Source organism: Arvicola amphibius, chromosome 10 (genome assembly GCF_903992535.2).
Source record: "Arvicola amphibius chromosome 10, mArvAmp1.2, whole genome shotgun sequence".
Taxonomy (NCBI): Eukaryota; Metazoa; Chordata; class Mammalia; order Rodentia; family Cricetidae; genus Arvicola; species Arvicola amphibius.
Window position 1 is genome coordinate 76,564,352 of NC_052056.1, and position 15,974 is coordinate 76,580,325.

A 15,974-nucleotide genomic window follows, 5' to 3' on the forward strand; every position below is an offset into this window, starting at 1 on the left:
TCCACTGCGCCTCAGCAAGGCACAGGGGAGGCCTGGCTGCGGGCCTCTAGTCCCCTGCCCGGGCACAAGCTGGAGTGTACCTGGGTTCGGAGCCTCGAGGATGTCGCCTTTGGACCCACGTCTGTAGAGTGTCGCGTGCTCTGGGAGCCACTGGCCGGGAGCTTCTGCAGGGCTGAGTGGAAGTCTAGGGGCTGAGAACAGCTTGTGGAGGCACCTGGTGTCCCAACTGTCCGCTCAACTGTGGCTTTGTGCCAGTGTTTCAGCTCTGGACAGCGATGCCTGATGGCTTATTGCCTATTAATGAAACGCTGCATCACAGAAGTCTAGCCCGGCCCAAAGGAGGTACTGGAAGTAAACCAAACCCCGTGTGCAAGGGGACAGAGTCCTTTCAGCGGTGCCCGGCACTTAGTGCTTTGTGTGTAATGTGATTAAATACTTTTGGTACTCCCTTGGGGTTTTGTGTGTGGTGGGGAACCTCAGATCCCCTTTTCTACCTATTTCAGACACTCCTGAACGGCACCAAGAAAACCTAACTGCTCCCCCACTCTCCAAAACAGTGTTGATTTAACCATCAGGTACAAGAGTTCCCATTACAGCCTCACTGTCCCTTTAGGGATCTGCCAAAAAGTTTTAGAACTAGCAGGGGTGTCTGAACTTACGGTGAAAGGGATGCTTTAATATATATATATGTGTGTGTCGTGTGTTGGCAGACTTACCTCTGTGCCAGTGCAGTGGCAAGTATCGTGCTTCGTGTTTTCAGTGGGGAATGGTTCCCATGAAGGAATGCCCAAGGCAAGCCTTCTGTGGGTGACATCATGACTGGGGTGTCAGAGCAGATGGGTGCACCCACAGCAGTGTCCCAGCCCAGCTCCCGTCTTGTAACATATTGCAGTGCTTGGCTTTGTACCTTTGTCACGTGTGGAAATGTCTGCCCAAGCCCCAATGACCAAGACCCCAGGCCGACACTCAGCTGAGGAGTGCAACCGGCCGCTCTACATGGTGAACTGACTGTGAAGCAGCCTGCTGGGTATGGTTCTTTTGGCGGGCTAATGGATTTGTGGTTCTTGTGATTGAAGTCTTGGTAAACATGTATATGCCTGTATAGAGTGGATTACCATTCCTTTCTGTTTCCTGGGTCCCAGTTTTGCAGACGAGGTTTCTAGGCCTTGAAATAGAGCCATGCCTGCCTGCCTGCCTGCCTTATGCCTCTTGTTCCAGGGCCAACATCTGTCTAAATTACAGAGGCAACCGATGTCCCTAAGGCCAGTTTGTACACATATCCTGCCAGCTGGCTGAGAGCAGTTCGGAAAGGATACGTGAGTTTGTGTTGCCTGCCATCACTGTAGATAATCAAGTGCAGAGAACAGCCCTCTCTTTAGAAGTACTGGAGAAGAGAGCAAATAGGAGTTCTTCAGTATAGTCCTGTGTGTTGAGTATCCCTGAGCATGGAGCCCGGAGGCTAATGACAGAGGCCATCCATCCATTTGTACATGTGCAACAAGGGAGGGTCTCCCCAGAACCCTCCTACAGTCTGAATGGGACATGTAGTGGAAGAGGCTCCAATAGAGGGAGTAATGTGCTCTCAAATCTATGGCTTTCTAGGCTGGAACTTGGCAGTAGACCCCAGAGCTGTCTTAAATTGTCTAGTACATAAGCACTCTAATGTACCCCCTGACATGGTCAGCAAAGACAGGGGTTGCTGGGCTAGTTTTGTGTGTGTGTGTGTATGTCTTGTCTGTGTGTGTGCTATTGTGTCTATTTGCATGTTTCTCCTGTCTGTTCTGGAAGTGCTGGGCAGAGTCTTTTTGCTGGGTTTTCAAGAGGTCCTTCTCTGGTCTAGATTTGCTTGCTTCCTGTCAAGATCCTAGGTCTGATCCATACATGGGTGTGAGGAGAATACAAGTTAGTTTTCTTAGGAAGGAGGCAGAGGGTTGTCCTCTTGCTTCTGCCCAGTGTTACTTGTGAGAAAGAGCCAGAGCATTGTGGGTTTCTTTTGGTGCAGGCTAGGCCTTTCAGAGATAGATTGGGAGGAGGCAGTGTGTGGAGCAGGGCTTGACTTGTCCAAACTTCTTTTTCTATTTTGTTTTTATAGTGCTGGGTAATGAAATCCAGGGCCTTGTGCATGCTAGGCAAGCACTCTGCCACTGAACTATACCTCCAGCCCCCATATTCTTTAAAATGATCTTGGTTGTTTAAAGATGTTACATGTCAGACACTGTTCTAAGCATTAATGTTTGTGTTAACTTTCGGTAGTCTCTGAAACTCTTACTAGCCCAGTTTTATAGACAGAAAAACTAGAGAATGCTCTCGTAAAGGCTAAGTGACCAGGTGAGATTTTAATCTTATGGGCCTGACTGATTTGGTCACTAGACACCTTTGTTTGGATCCTTGTCCATCTGACTGTTTATGTCTAGTCTGGGCCTCAGAAAAACCTCATGTTACTCTATTAGTTGGTTGGTTGGTTTTTCTAGACAGGGTTTCTCTGTGTAGTCCTGGCTGTCCTGGAATGCCCTCTGTAGACCAGACTGGTCTCAAACTTCGAGATCTGTCTGCCTCTGCCTTCTGAGCACAGGTTAAAGCACGTGCTACCACACTTGGCTTATAATTTTTTTTTTTAAACTCTAGATGTGAAACCTCTGACTGCCTTTGTCTTCTCATGGGTCCCAGAGGCCCTTTAGGTCCTTTAGGTGATGGTACCAAACTTCTTGCCATCTTAGTGCTTTGCTCTGATTACCTCCCCTCCCCCCCTTTTTGTGGTTGACCAAAATGCATTAAGGCCTCTCAATTTGGGGAAAGGAGGGTTGGACCTTTTAAGTAGTTATGACAAGAAGCTGGGATGGTACAGGGGGCAGGAGGGCTATGAGAGCCACTACTGGCTTTTTTTCCCCACCTGTAGGGAGTGCAGCATTAATTGCTCACCCTAATACTGTTGAAGCTCTCATTGGGAAGCAAAATCTTATCATAGTTTTGGTGGCCATAGCTTTCTCCGGGGTGATTCCAGCATTGGTAGTTAAGAAAACCTGCTTTCTCAGCAGGACTACAGTTTAAGAATCCTAGTCCCTTGCCTATTACAGGTCCCTGTAGGGAGGTAGAATTGGCAGCTGTCAGTATTCCAGCTGTGCTGTTCCCAGCTGGGTGTTACCTTAAGTCACTTGACTCTCCCTACTAGCTTTTCAGCTAGAATAGAAACTTGGGTGAGTTGGCTCCTACCTAGATCAGGGTTCTTTCACTTCTGGGGTCCAGAATATCAGGTGGAGTAGCACAAGGGCTTCCTCCATTTGAAGAAGAAATCTTTTAGAGCTGGGCTACATGAGACCTCGAAAAAAAGAATGAAAGAGAAAATTTAAAAATCATGGAAAAGATATGAAAAAAGCAAGCACCCTGCATATCCTTATGTCATAACTGTGTACTAAAGTGCGTAAGTGCTTCACCTCCTGCTGAACCATTTCAGAATAAGTTGCATCCATATGTATGGGTCATTTCAGGGAACTGGAGGTGGCTTCTGTTTAGCCCTACCCTGCTTTGCTCACTAGTACCTGCTTTGTGCCATGTCAAGGAGATAGGTTACAGGGAGCCTGTGGTTAAAGCTTAGCCGTGGTGGAGGCAAGTAGGCATCAGCATGTGTGTGAGTGCGTGCTCTGTTATCCCACCTAATGCTTCTGGAAGATGTGCTGAAGATAGGCTTTGCCTTTTCTGTTGCCTTCCCTGGCCTGGCTCATAGATCCTTTCCTCCTAGCAGTGGTGAGAGGTGTCTGGATACTAGGTAGTGTCCTAGCAGCAATGGCAGATCCTCTGTCTGCAGATGGTTCTTTTAGCCATAGGAGGTGAGCCAGCTGTACATCCTGTCTTATTGGCAGTGATGGCAGGTCCTCCTAGGGATGATAGTGATCCAGTAGTTGATTTTTTCCACTGGTGGGATAAGCCTTTGACTATGGGAGAGTTCTTTTGCTTCCTCTGGTCCTTTGGTAGGTTTTTGATTCTAAAATGTCAATGACAGTATTCAGGAGCCAGTAAAGAGCCAGTGACTAAGCATATGTCTATGTTTGTTTGTTCATCACCTGTGCTTGTGGGTGCTGAGGAAATCATGACCTTTGGTTCCCCTCCCAGCCTGCAGAGCATTTTGGTAACCTGCAAAGCCCAGTTTGGGATCCCAGACAACTGAGCAGCATGATGCTGTGATTTAAAATGTGGTTATTCTGTGGCAGCTGTGGTTTTGTTTCTGGCTTGAGTTACCAACTGTCTTGGAAAGTTTAATGGAAGCTGGTCATATTTTGCCATGGCAGGCCTTGGTAGAACAAGCCCAGGCTGGAGGTAAATAGCTCAGAGGCCTGTGGTTATGGTGTAGTGGCTATGGACATAGATGTCTTTGTACTTAGGTGGTAGAAGAGTCAAGTGTAACTGTTATTTTAGATGATCTGTCTGTCAGAAGATTAGAAGTTGACATAGTTTGTTTTCTGTTGTAAATAACCACAGTCCTAGCAACTTGGGGAAGATAGGGTTTATTTCCTTTTAGTCCATCGTGAAGGGAATGCAGGGCAGGAACCAGCTTTCTTATATAACCTAGACTCACCTGCCTTAGGGATGGCACTGTTCACAGTGGGATGGTCTCACCTGCATTAATTAGCAATCAAGAATATGCTCACAGGCCAGTTTTGATGGAGGAAATTCCCTGGTGTGCCAAGTTATCTCCTCCAGGTCAATGGCAGGTGCTTGTAGTGATTCAAAGCCACACTGCCTGGAGTCAAGGTTGTCCGTGGTGCTTTTGTGTTCTCTCTCTTTCTCTGTCTCTCTGGTTACTTTTGCGCCTCAGCTTCCTCACTTTGAATGTAAACATCATAATATGGCTTCATGGAGATGTAAGGATTAAAGTGGGTAAGGAAGTATTCCAAAAAGTGTCTGATATACAGCAGATGCTTTATACAGGTCATCTGTTGGTATGCTGCACAGGTAGATTGAAGGAGTCTAGGGAGCCCTTAGTCTGTGAATCTCATGGTTTGTGCATGTAAGGACTCGGTGCAGTGGTTTTTTGGTTTTTTTTGTTTTTGTTTTTGGGTTTTTTTTGTTGTTGTTGTTGTTGTTTTTGGTTTTTTTGTTTTTTTTTTTTGTTTTTTGCTTTTTGAGACAGGGTTTCTCTGTAGCTTTGGAGCCTGTCCTGGAACTAGCTCTTGTAGACCAGGCTGGCCTGGAACTCACAAAGATCCACCTGCCTCTGCCTCCCGAGTGCTGGGATTAAAGGCGTGCGCCACCACTACCCGACAGTGCAGTGGTTTTAAATCATGCCACACATATAGTAGCTTCCGCAGGATTTTTCTTAGCAATCACACTTTTTGTTTTCAAATTGTATTCTTTATGTTTTTACATTTATTTTCATTATTTTTGAGAATCTCATGCATGAATGCTTATTTAAATCATTTCTACCCTACTTCCTTCCAATTCCTTGTGTCCCTACTTGAAATTCATGACTCCTTTTTCTTTATTATTGTTGCATATATTACATATACACATGTATACATAAATACAACCGGCTAAGCCCATTTAGTGTTGCCTGCTGTATATGTGTATGTTTTCAGGGCTGACTGCTTGGGATTGAATAACCTGTCAGGGGTTCATCCCCTAGAAAAGAATGATTTTCTTTCTCTTAGCAGCTGTTGTTTGCCTGTAGCTCTTCTTCTAGGTGTGGAGCCTGTGAGACTTCCTTCATCCACATTGGATATTAATTGCTATTATCTTTATGCAGATCTTGCTTGGAAAATATTGTTAAGATTTCATGGGTACAGCTCCCTGTCTAGAAGATGCCTTGCAGTGAACATCTTGGTCCTCTGCCCCTTAAAGTCTTTTCTCCTCCCTCTCCTTTAGGGTCCATGATCTCTCCTGCAATGTTCCCCGAGCCTTAATTGTTGGAGTTGTATAACAGTTAGGGAGGGACCCTCCCCCCAACACTTGTTATCTGCGTTTTGACCAGTTGTAGTTTTCTGTGATTGTACTGCGAAAAGAAGCTTCTTTGATGAGAGCTGAGAGCTTCTCTTTGGATATAAGGATAGGTATTTTATGTAGGATGCATTGGAAATTAAACTGCAGTAGCAGTAGATAGAAAATGGCAGTAGATGTTTCCTCTTTAGCAGTGGTTCTCAGTCTGTGGGCCATGACCCCATAGGGTCACATGAGATAACCTGCATATCAGATGTTTACATTATGATTCATAACAGTAGCAAAATTACAGTTAGGAAGTAACAACAAAATAATTTTATGGTTGGGGTCACATGAGGAACTTAATTAAAGAGTTGCAGCGTTAGAAGGGTTGAGAATTGCTGTTCTTTAGGATCCATGAACTCGCCAACCATGGATAGTTGCCTTGGGTAACTTAAGTTTATAGAACAGTTTATAGGCATGAATTCCTTCAGTCCAGCTAAACAGCCTTTGATTACCTATAAGATACAGATGCCACTATTGCATCTTTGGGACTATCTTACCATGCTGGCCACTGCTGTGTTGCAGGCTTCATAGCTAGTTAGGACTGTTGGTTGCTTTTCTCCCTTGACAGCCCGCATAGCATCTTTGGATAGTATGAGAACTAGTCCTCAGGGAGGAGGCTTCCAGATCAGTTTTAGCTCAATTTCTTTATTGCATGTGTCTAAAACGTATGGTGTCTTCAGCAATTAGTTTTTACCTTCAAGCTCTGGGAGACAACCAATGGCAACAAAAATAGCCTGCTTTGTTTTGGGAGTCTCTCCCTGACCAACAACTTGAAAGGAGGTTTCCCATGCCTGGTACTAGGGTTTTTGTTAGTTTCTGGCTCTTGGGAAGAGCATTAGCACTCCAAGTAGTGTAAACTCATTTGATTTATATAATGTACGTATACATATGTCTAATTCTAGGGCTTCTGACATTCTCACACAGACATACATGTAGGCAAAATACAAATGAACATAAAATAAAAAATTATATATTTTTAAATATAAATGGAGCTGGAGTATTTTATCCCACCGCCCAGTCCCAAATAAACATTTAGAAGTTTATATTAATTACAGAATGCTTGGCCAGTAGCTCAGGGTGATTACCAACTAGCTCTTACATTTAAACTAACCCATTTTTATTCATGTATTGTCACGTGACTTGTGACTTTACTTGTCCTTCAGCATCTTGCTTCTTGGGTGACTTGTTGGAGTCTCCCCATACTCTGCCCTTCTTCATCCGAGTCCTCAGTTTGATAGTCCCCCCTAACTTTATCCTGCCTTGCCTAACAGCTTTATTATTAACCAATAAGAATAATACATATTCACAGTGTACAGGATTATTCCACAGCATTTAAAAAAGAAGCCCATTTATTAAACAAAAGAAATCAGTTACTGAACAAATACACAAATGACTATGTTGTAACATAAAGGACAGTAGTAGTTCCTCTAGCGAGTTTGCCATATAGCTGCCCTGGGAGGTGGAAGGAGGATGGGGTCGTTGTTGCCATTCTATAAGAATATGAGGTGGGTGAGCAAGGGGACAGCCAGCTGGCTGCCTCATGTTTGGTGGAACTTGCTCGTTGAGTATTAGCTATGCTGACAGGCAAGAGGTGAGGGCTTCTCGCCAGTGTGGATCCTTCCTAAAACTTGCCAGCCAGTCAGCCTAGGGTGGAGATGGGGTCTCCAGAAAGAGGGAGTTAGGCTTGGCTCCTGGACTGGGGAACACAGCTGACTCTACATGAGCTTTTCCTGGGCAGCTCATGTTGTAGGCTGTGATTAGGGATTGGCCAGACATGATGGCTGCACTCTTGCTCTTAGCTTTCTTCCCTCTTCTGCCTGGTGGAGCTGTTACTTGAGTTATGTTGAAGGAGCAGCGGGGCTGCGTCCCGCCACCCGGCCGCCGGCTAGCTTTACACCCGAAATAATTACACGGAAACTGTATTCTTTTAAAACACTGTCTGGCCCATTATCTGTAGCCTCTTATTGGTTAATTTTTACATCTTCCTTTAACCCATATTTAGTAATCCGTGTATAGCCAATAAGAGGCTGAAACTATGGGCCAGGCAGTGTTTTAAAAGAATACAGTTTCCATGTAATTATTTTGGGTAAAGCTAGCCGGGTGGCGGGACACAGCCCTCCATTCCTTTCTACAGAGTTATCCTGAGCTGGTCCTCCTACATCTGTGCTTCTACCCTTGCTCCCTTCTGCCTGCTTCCTGCATAGGTGACTTCTGGTTGCTGACATCCAGCCATCGTGTCACTCGGCTTGTTCTCTGTCTCCTTCAGCTAAGGGGCAGGACTAGGGGAGTTAGTTGGCTTGAGAGTGCACCCAGGCAGATCCTGCTTGTTCCCTGGAGAACCTACTTTAGGAGTTCACAGCTATACTTTTGTGTATGTGGGGTGAACAGTTTGGAAGGAGACCAGGGATCGACATCAGCTGTCATTCCTCAGGCATCGCCATCTGATGATGTGTATGTGTGTGTTCCTATGAGTTTATGTGTTCATGTGAAGAAAAAATCAATGTTGAGTATCCCTCAGTTCATTCTCCATCTTAGTTTTTAAAGCAGGGTCCCTCACTGTATTTGGAGCTCATGGATTTGGCTGGATTGGCTGACTAGCAAGCCCCACAGATCTTCCTATCTTCACTACCCTAATGCTAGGGTGGGGCACATGCTGCCACACCAATCTTTAAGTAGGTGCTGGGACCAAACTCAGGTCTTCATGTTTGCACCAAAAGTTATTTCTTGATTGAGCCATTTTCCCAGCCCCAGGCTGTTTATATTTTGGGGGGGTGGAGTGGGGGAGGGGTCACTGGCCTGGAATTTGACCTATTAGGCTAGTCAGGATCACCAGGGATCCACTCTGCCTTCCTGCACTGGGGTTACAAGCCCACACTACCAGAACTGGTTTCTCTGTGCAACCCTGGCAGCCCTGGAGCTTGTTCTGTAGACCATGCTGGCCTTGAACTCACAGAGATCCACTTGCCTCTGCCTCCCAAATCCTGGGATTAAAGGTGTGCACCACCACCACCCTGCTCACAATTGGTTTTTGTTGTTATTGTTACTTTGTTTTGTTCTGTCTGCATGCATGCCTGCCAGAAGAGGGCACTAAATAGCATTATAAATGGTTGTAAGCCACGTGGTTGCTGGGAGTCGAACTCAGGACCTCTGGAAGAGCAGCCAGGGCTCTTAACCTCTGAGCCATTTTTCCAGCCTCACAATTGGTTTTTAAAAGTAGTTTCTGGGGCTTAAACTCAGGTCCTTGCATGGCAAGCACTTTACCAACTGGGTGTTTTATTTGAGACGGTGTCTTTGCAGCCCAGGTTATCCTAGAATTTACTGCATAGCATAGGCAGGCTTTAACCCATGCTGATTCTCTTGCCTTAGCCTCCCAAGTGCTGGAATTATCATCGTGAGCCGCCACAGCCAGCCCTTTTTTTTTGCGTTGTTTTTATGTGGTTAGTTTGTTTTTAAGATTTGTTTTTGAGTGTATCTGTACATAGATATCAATGGAGACTAGAAGAGGGTGTTACTTAGATTTTAATCAGAAGTAGAAACAGGACACTCAGGACCAGCATGTTGGTGACATGCTTTGCCTCCTGCTTCACAATTCCAAAATCAGGTGACAGTACTGGGGAGTTGGGGAACCAAGTGCAGAGTCCTGTGTAAAGATAGGTGCCTTTTTTTCCTAAGGGTGGGCACTGCTGCTTTACAACTCTTCTGGCCTGGGTGGCCTGTTCAGGGCGGGGCTTCTGCCTGTGATCTCACCACACTGTCTTTGTCATCAAAGGAACGCCTGCACTGCATGTATTTCCAGAAGCTTGGGAGGCTTACTTACAATTTGAATCTTGCTGTCTACCACCTTTTGTGTGAACTTTGTGGATTTTGAACCATTTGGTTGGTTATATTACCTCTTAAGACATTTTCATGAAAGTAAAGGGTCATCTGGGTGTGGTGACACACGCTTTTAATCAGGAGGCAGAGAGGCAGGCAGATCTCTATGAGTTTGAAGTCAACCTGGTGTACAGAGTGAGTTCCAGGACAACCAAGGCTACACAGAGAAACCCTGTCTTGAAAGAGAGAGAGAGGGGGGGGGGGGGAAGGGGTTAGAAAAAGATATTTTACTTAACACCCAGAAGAGTCAGGCAGGCTCATGAGTTCCAGGCCAGCCTAGGCTACATAGCGAGTAAGACTGTCTCTGAAAACAAGGTATTTTTAGGGCTTGAGGAGATAGCTCAATTGATAAAATGCTTGCTAAGCAAGTTTGAGTTCCTGAGTTTGTTCCCTAGCAACCAGTGAAAGTCAGGAGCAGCAGCCTGTGCCTGTGAAAAGCAAAGATGAGGGATCCTGGAGCTCACTTGCCTGCTCATCTTGCTGAATTGGTGAGCTTCAGGTCAGTAGGAGTCCGTCTCAGAGGGAAAAAAGGTGAGAACAGTTGAGCAAAACACCCAGCATTGATTTCTGACCTTTGCATGACTCCACGTGTGTACACACATATACACAGTGTTGGGGGTGTTTTTAAAACACTGTACATATGTGTGGAGATCAACTTTTGGGAGTTAGTTCTCTGTCTGTCTTGTTTTGTTTTTGAAAGAGTCTAACTATATAGCCTAGGAGGCCTGGAACTCACTATGTCTCATGCTGAATGTGTGCCTCTTCTGCTTTGTTTTTGAGGGAGGGTCTCATCTCTTCTAGAGTTTCTTGTGTGATCCAGTTCTCCTGCTTCCTGTCTCTGCCTCTCATCTTGCCCCAAGAGTGCTAGGGTTACAGATGCAAGCCCCTCTATGCAGCTGTTTTCACGTGTTCCAAGGACCAAGCTCAGAATTCTGTTGTTTTTATTTTTTATTTGCTGAGCCATTCCTAAATAAAGGTATTTTAAAAGGAAATAGATCCTGTAACCAAAGGTAAAACATCATTAAAACAAGCAAAAATAAAAAGTAACTAACTATAAAGATTAGAACACAAAAATGATATCAAATTATAGCTAAATGCTGTTACATGTTAATACTTCATAGTGCAGTGTGAGGTGGGTTAACCCCATTTTACAGGCAGGCAGAGTCTAGGAGAATAAATGACTTGTTTAAGGTTACAGAACTCCAGAGCTGCAGCTTATAAAGTAGAGCTGGCATTTGGAGTCTGGGCAGCCTGACCGTAACACATGGATGTGTGCAGCCTTAGTGGGTGTCAGAGTTCTAGTGCTATAAAAAGACACCATGAATGACCATGGCAACTCTTATCAAGGAAAACTTTTAATTGGGGCTCACTTAGTATTCAGAGGTTTATAAATGTCCGTTATCATCATGGTGGCATACAGGCATAGTGATGGAGAAGGAGCTGAGAGTTCTACCTCTTGATATGCAGGCAGCAGGAAGAGACTGAGCCACTAGGCCTGGCTTGAGCCATTGAAACCTCAGAGCCCACCTCCTAGTGACATTCTTCCTCCCACAAGGCCACACCTACTATTAGTGTCACTCCCTATGGCCTATGGGAGCCTTTTTTTATTCAAACCCCCACAGTGGATTTGTTTCCCTCTGTTTCTTGTCTTCTACCTTTTTACCTTGAGTCTCAGCTCCCTACATATTTTTTTCCTAACCATGGCCACCATCACCACAATCCTATCTTTCTGTCCTTACTGCTCCCTTTTGCTACTGTGCCCAGCACTACCCTGTCAGGAACTGAGCATGTGCCTCTCCACTTGTCCTGCAGTCTATTCTGGGCCTTAGCTGCTACTGTCATTGTCCTCATACCTCTATACTGTGTTTGAGCATTTGGGGTGCACAGCCTAGATAACCTTCCTTTTCAGATGGAGATTCTGGTATGTTGAAACTTATGTTTGATCTAACATTCCAAAGGAGTATATGAAATGATGCTTTTAGGCTGTATTGCCTTCGAACCGTCCCCAGAGATATCAGAGCTCTGTGGTGATAGCAGTGCATGATAGTGTTCAGATCTATGTGGGGGTGGAGGGAGATGGGGTAAAGGTGCCCATTGCTGCTTGGCCTTAGATCATCTTTTTGCATGCCTCAGAACTATTGTTTAATATTGCCCTTAAGTGTTGCTGGGGTATATAACTCATTGGTTGAGCACTTGTCTGTCATACATAAGATCTTGATTTCCACTGTCTACTACCAGGGAAGAGGGAGAATTTTGTTGAAGGGTAATTAGCATGAGCTGCCAAGTCATACTTCCAGCTCAACAAAAACTTACCTATGGGACTTTGAAATCTTCCCATATTTTGCATGTGCTTTTGAAGGTTAGGTAACTTCTCTGCTATTCCATTTGGAAAACTGGTTCTCAAGAGGGATGTGGAAACCTCATCTTTTTTTTTTTCTCTAAATAGGAATAGTACTTAAGAAGTATTTCAGATGGTTAATTACCAGATACAGGGAAGCAAAGTGGACCAGACTTTTTCTTTGGGGCCACCAATCAGCTCCCAAATCATGACCCAGAGACTTACTAGTAGTTATAAATGTTTGGCCTAGCTTAGGCTTATTTCCGGCTAGCTCTTTTAAATTAACCAGTTTCTCTTCATCTACCCTTTGCCTTGGGTCTTTTTACCTTCTTTCTTTCTGTATATCTTACTTTCTTGCTGTCTCTATGTTTGGCTGGCTGGTGGCTGCCTGGCTTCTGGCGCCAGGCATGTCCCTCTTTCTCCTCATTTTCTTCTTCCCTTCTCTCATTCTTTTTTTTTTTTTTTTTTTTTTTTTTTTTTTTTTTTTTTGTTTTTTCGAGACAGGGTTTCTCTGTAGCATTGGAGCCTGTCCTGGAGCTAGCTCTTGTAGACCAGGCTGGTCTCGAACTCACAGAGATCCGCCTGCCTCTGCCTCCCGAGTGCTAGGATTAAAGGTGTGCGCCACCTCCGCCCGGCCCTCTCGTTCTTTTTGAGCCTAGATTTCTCCTATTTATTCTCTCTACCCACCAGCCCCACTTGTCCCCCTCCTGCCTATCTATTGTTTAGTTCTTAGACCAATCTAGGCAGGCAAAGTGAAACAAATGCAACACATCTTTACATAGTTAAACAAATGCAGCATAAACAAATGCAACACATCTTTACATAGTTAAACAAATGCAGCGTAAACAAATGCAACACATCTTTACATAGTTAAATAAATGCAGCATAAACAAATGCAACACATCTTTACATAGTTAAACAAATGCAGCATAAACAAATGCAACACATCTTTACATAGTTAAACAAATGCAGCGTAAACAAATGCAACACATCTTTACATAAACAAATGCAGCGTAAACAAATACAACACATCTTTGCCCACAACAGCAAATATATATTTCACAACAAATATTCTTCAAATATTCCACAACAGCAAATTCAGTTTTCTTTTTAATTTTATTTTTATTACATTTGTGTGTGTGTGTGTGTGTGTGTGTACACTCGTGCACTCACTCGTGTGCTCACAACTGTTTGGAGTGTGAATTAGTTCTCATCCACTGTTAGTCTTAGGAATTGAACTCAGGTCCTCCAGCTTAGTACAAAGTACCTTTACCCACTGAATCACTTTACCAGTCCTAAGGTTAAGTTTTCTTGAGATAGTCCCATGTAGCCTCAAACTCAACTATGTAGCCGTGGTGGTTTAAATGAGAATGGCTCCCATTGGCTCATATTATGGCCTTGTTGAAGGAGGTGTGTCACTGGCAGGTAAGCTTTGAGGGTTTCAAAAGTCTTTGCTACTGCCTCCCATGTTGTCTCAAAATGTAAACTCTCAGCTACTGCTCTAGCACTCTGCCTGCCTGCCTGCCTGCCACCAGCTTCCCACAGTGATGGTCAAGAGTAACTAGTCCCCCAGTAAACTGTTCTGTAAATTGAGTTGGCTGTGGTGTCTCTTCATAGCAATAGTAAGGTCACTAAGATATCTGACCAAAGGGTCTCTTAATTTATTCAGTTTCAGGTTCAGTTAGGTGCTGGCAACCCTAAACAGGGCTTTATAGTGGAGACCCAGCAGTGTGCCATGCTCTGCAAAAGCCTAGACTCCAACTCCCCGCTGCTTATGGGACCTTCTCAGAGAGTTTGCCTCTTCAGGATCATTGCTAGCAACAGAACACTTGAAACTTCAGTAAAAAGCACTGCTTGAATGGGTGGTTCTTGGGGCTCAGGACTGCCAGGGATGGTTACCTCCATGGTCTCAGAACAAGGAGTGGGGCCTAACAAGATATGGTCATCATCATGAAGTGTGGAGCAGAGGCCTGTCTTATGAGATGTTTCTGGTGTTCCTTTCTATACTAATCTCCACATACACCATTCCAAGAAGCTATAAGGGCCAGATGGTTGCACATGGCCGTGACTAGAAGGGAGCAATGTGCTATGGAGATGGAGCCTCAAGGACTGCCAAACCAGGCCTAAGAAGATGGTGGGGTTCTTGGGGGAAGGCAGCACAAATAGTGTAACACTGGAAGATGACGGGGAGTTCCAGGAATGTGCAGAAGTGACAATTATACAAAAATCTGAATGTACTTTATGCCACTCAATCACATGCTTAAAACAGTTAAGGGGCTGGAGAGATGGCTTAGTGTGTAAAGTGCTTACCCTAAAAGCATGGAGGACCTGAGTTCGAATCCCTAGAACTCATATAAAAGCTGCATGTAGTATCATGCTTCTGTAATCCTAGTGCTCCTACAGCAAAGAAAGTGGGAGGCAGAGACATGAGAATCCTGGGAGCAAACAGGCCAGCCCACCTCACATAAGTACATACAACAAAGAGACTGTCTCAAACAAGGTGGTCCTCTGACCTCCACATGCATGTCCATACTTGCACAAACTGCACACATTGTGATGCATACACACACATGCAAAACAAAACATAATTAAAGCCTGGAAACGTTGCTCAGATCATACCAGATAGAAACTGTACCAGTTAAATAATAGCTTCTCCTTTTCCCTTAGTTCCTGTCAGACACCTACCAACTCTGTCTCTATGGATTTGTCTATTCTGAACATTTTATATAAGAGGAATTATGCTGAATCTGGTCTTTTGTGGTTGCTTCTTTGAGTTAGCATATTTTCAGATTCATCCACATTGTAGAACATGTAAGTTATTATTACCAAATAATATATACCACATTTTTATCTATCCTCCAGCTGTTATAAACAAGTGCTGATGTGCACATTGATGTACAACTACCTGTTATAGTCTCTGCTCTCAGCCCTCCTGAGTATATGTCTGTGATGAAATTGCTAGTTGATACGCTCTGTTTCCCCAGATGCTGAGTCATCACACACCGCTGCAGTCCTGCTCTAAGGCTCCATCCTCTACACCCTTAAGAAATAGCTGTTCTCGTGGATGTGAGGTGCTATCTCACTGTGGCTTTGACTTGTGTTTCTCTGATGCCTGTAGTGTTGCTGAGCATTTTTTCATGTATTTATTGTTCATTTGTATTTCTTTAGAGAAATATCTACATTTTTTTTAGTTTTGAATTGAGCAGCTGTATTTTTACAATGTAGGAATTCTTTATATATTCTCAATATTAATACCTAATACTGAATTTAATATATTTTATTTCATTCAGTGGGTTATTTTTCTAGTCCTTGACAATCCTGAGATCCACAAACATTTTTTTTCATGAAGTCACCATTGTTTTTTCTTTTGCTGATTTTGCTGTTGGTTTGCATCGAGGAAATGGTTTCCAAGGCTGACATCAGGGAGTAACCCCTGTTTTCTAGATGTTTCATAGTTTTAGCTCTTACAGCAGAAGTCTTTGATGGACTTTGAGTTAGTTTCTATATTTGTGTTAAATGAAGCCCAGCTTTCTTTTCGGTTGATTGTATAGTCATCCTTCAGCACCAGTTGCTGAAGAGACTGTCATTTCCTGGGGAATAAAGTAGTGATCCTCTTTGTGTCACGGTGATGAAATACCCAAGAAAATCAACAGAAAGGAAGAAGGTTAATTTCAGTTAAAGGGGTGTGGTGGTTTGAATGAGAACGGCCCCCATCATGAACTCATATATTTGAATGCTTAGTCTCTAGCTGGTGGACCTGTTAGGAAAGGATTAGGGAATGTGGCCTTGG

At 44.1% G+C, this 15,974-nt stretch overlaps 1 protein-coding gene across 3 annotated transcripts in view; it reads left to right on the forward strand.

Moving 5' to 3' along the window:
* Dgcr2 (DiGeorge syndrome critical region gene 2) overlaps window positions 1–15,974 on the forward strand; it is a 60,426-nt gene that overhangs the window by 410 nt on the left and 44,042 nt on the right. Inside the window, exon 1 of one of the 3 annotated variants that reach the window (XM_038345187.2) lies at window positions 7–342. The exons of the other annotated variants lie outside the window; for them this stretch is intronic. Coding sequence (XP_038201115.1) covers window positions 276–342 — 67 coding nt within the window. The 5' untranslated portion in view covers window positions 7–275. Of the gene's footprint in view, window positions 1–6; window positions 343–15,974 lie in introns of those variants that run through there. 3 annotated transcript variants of the gene reach the window in all.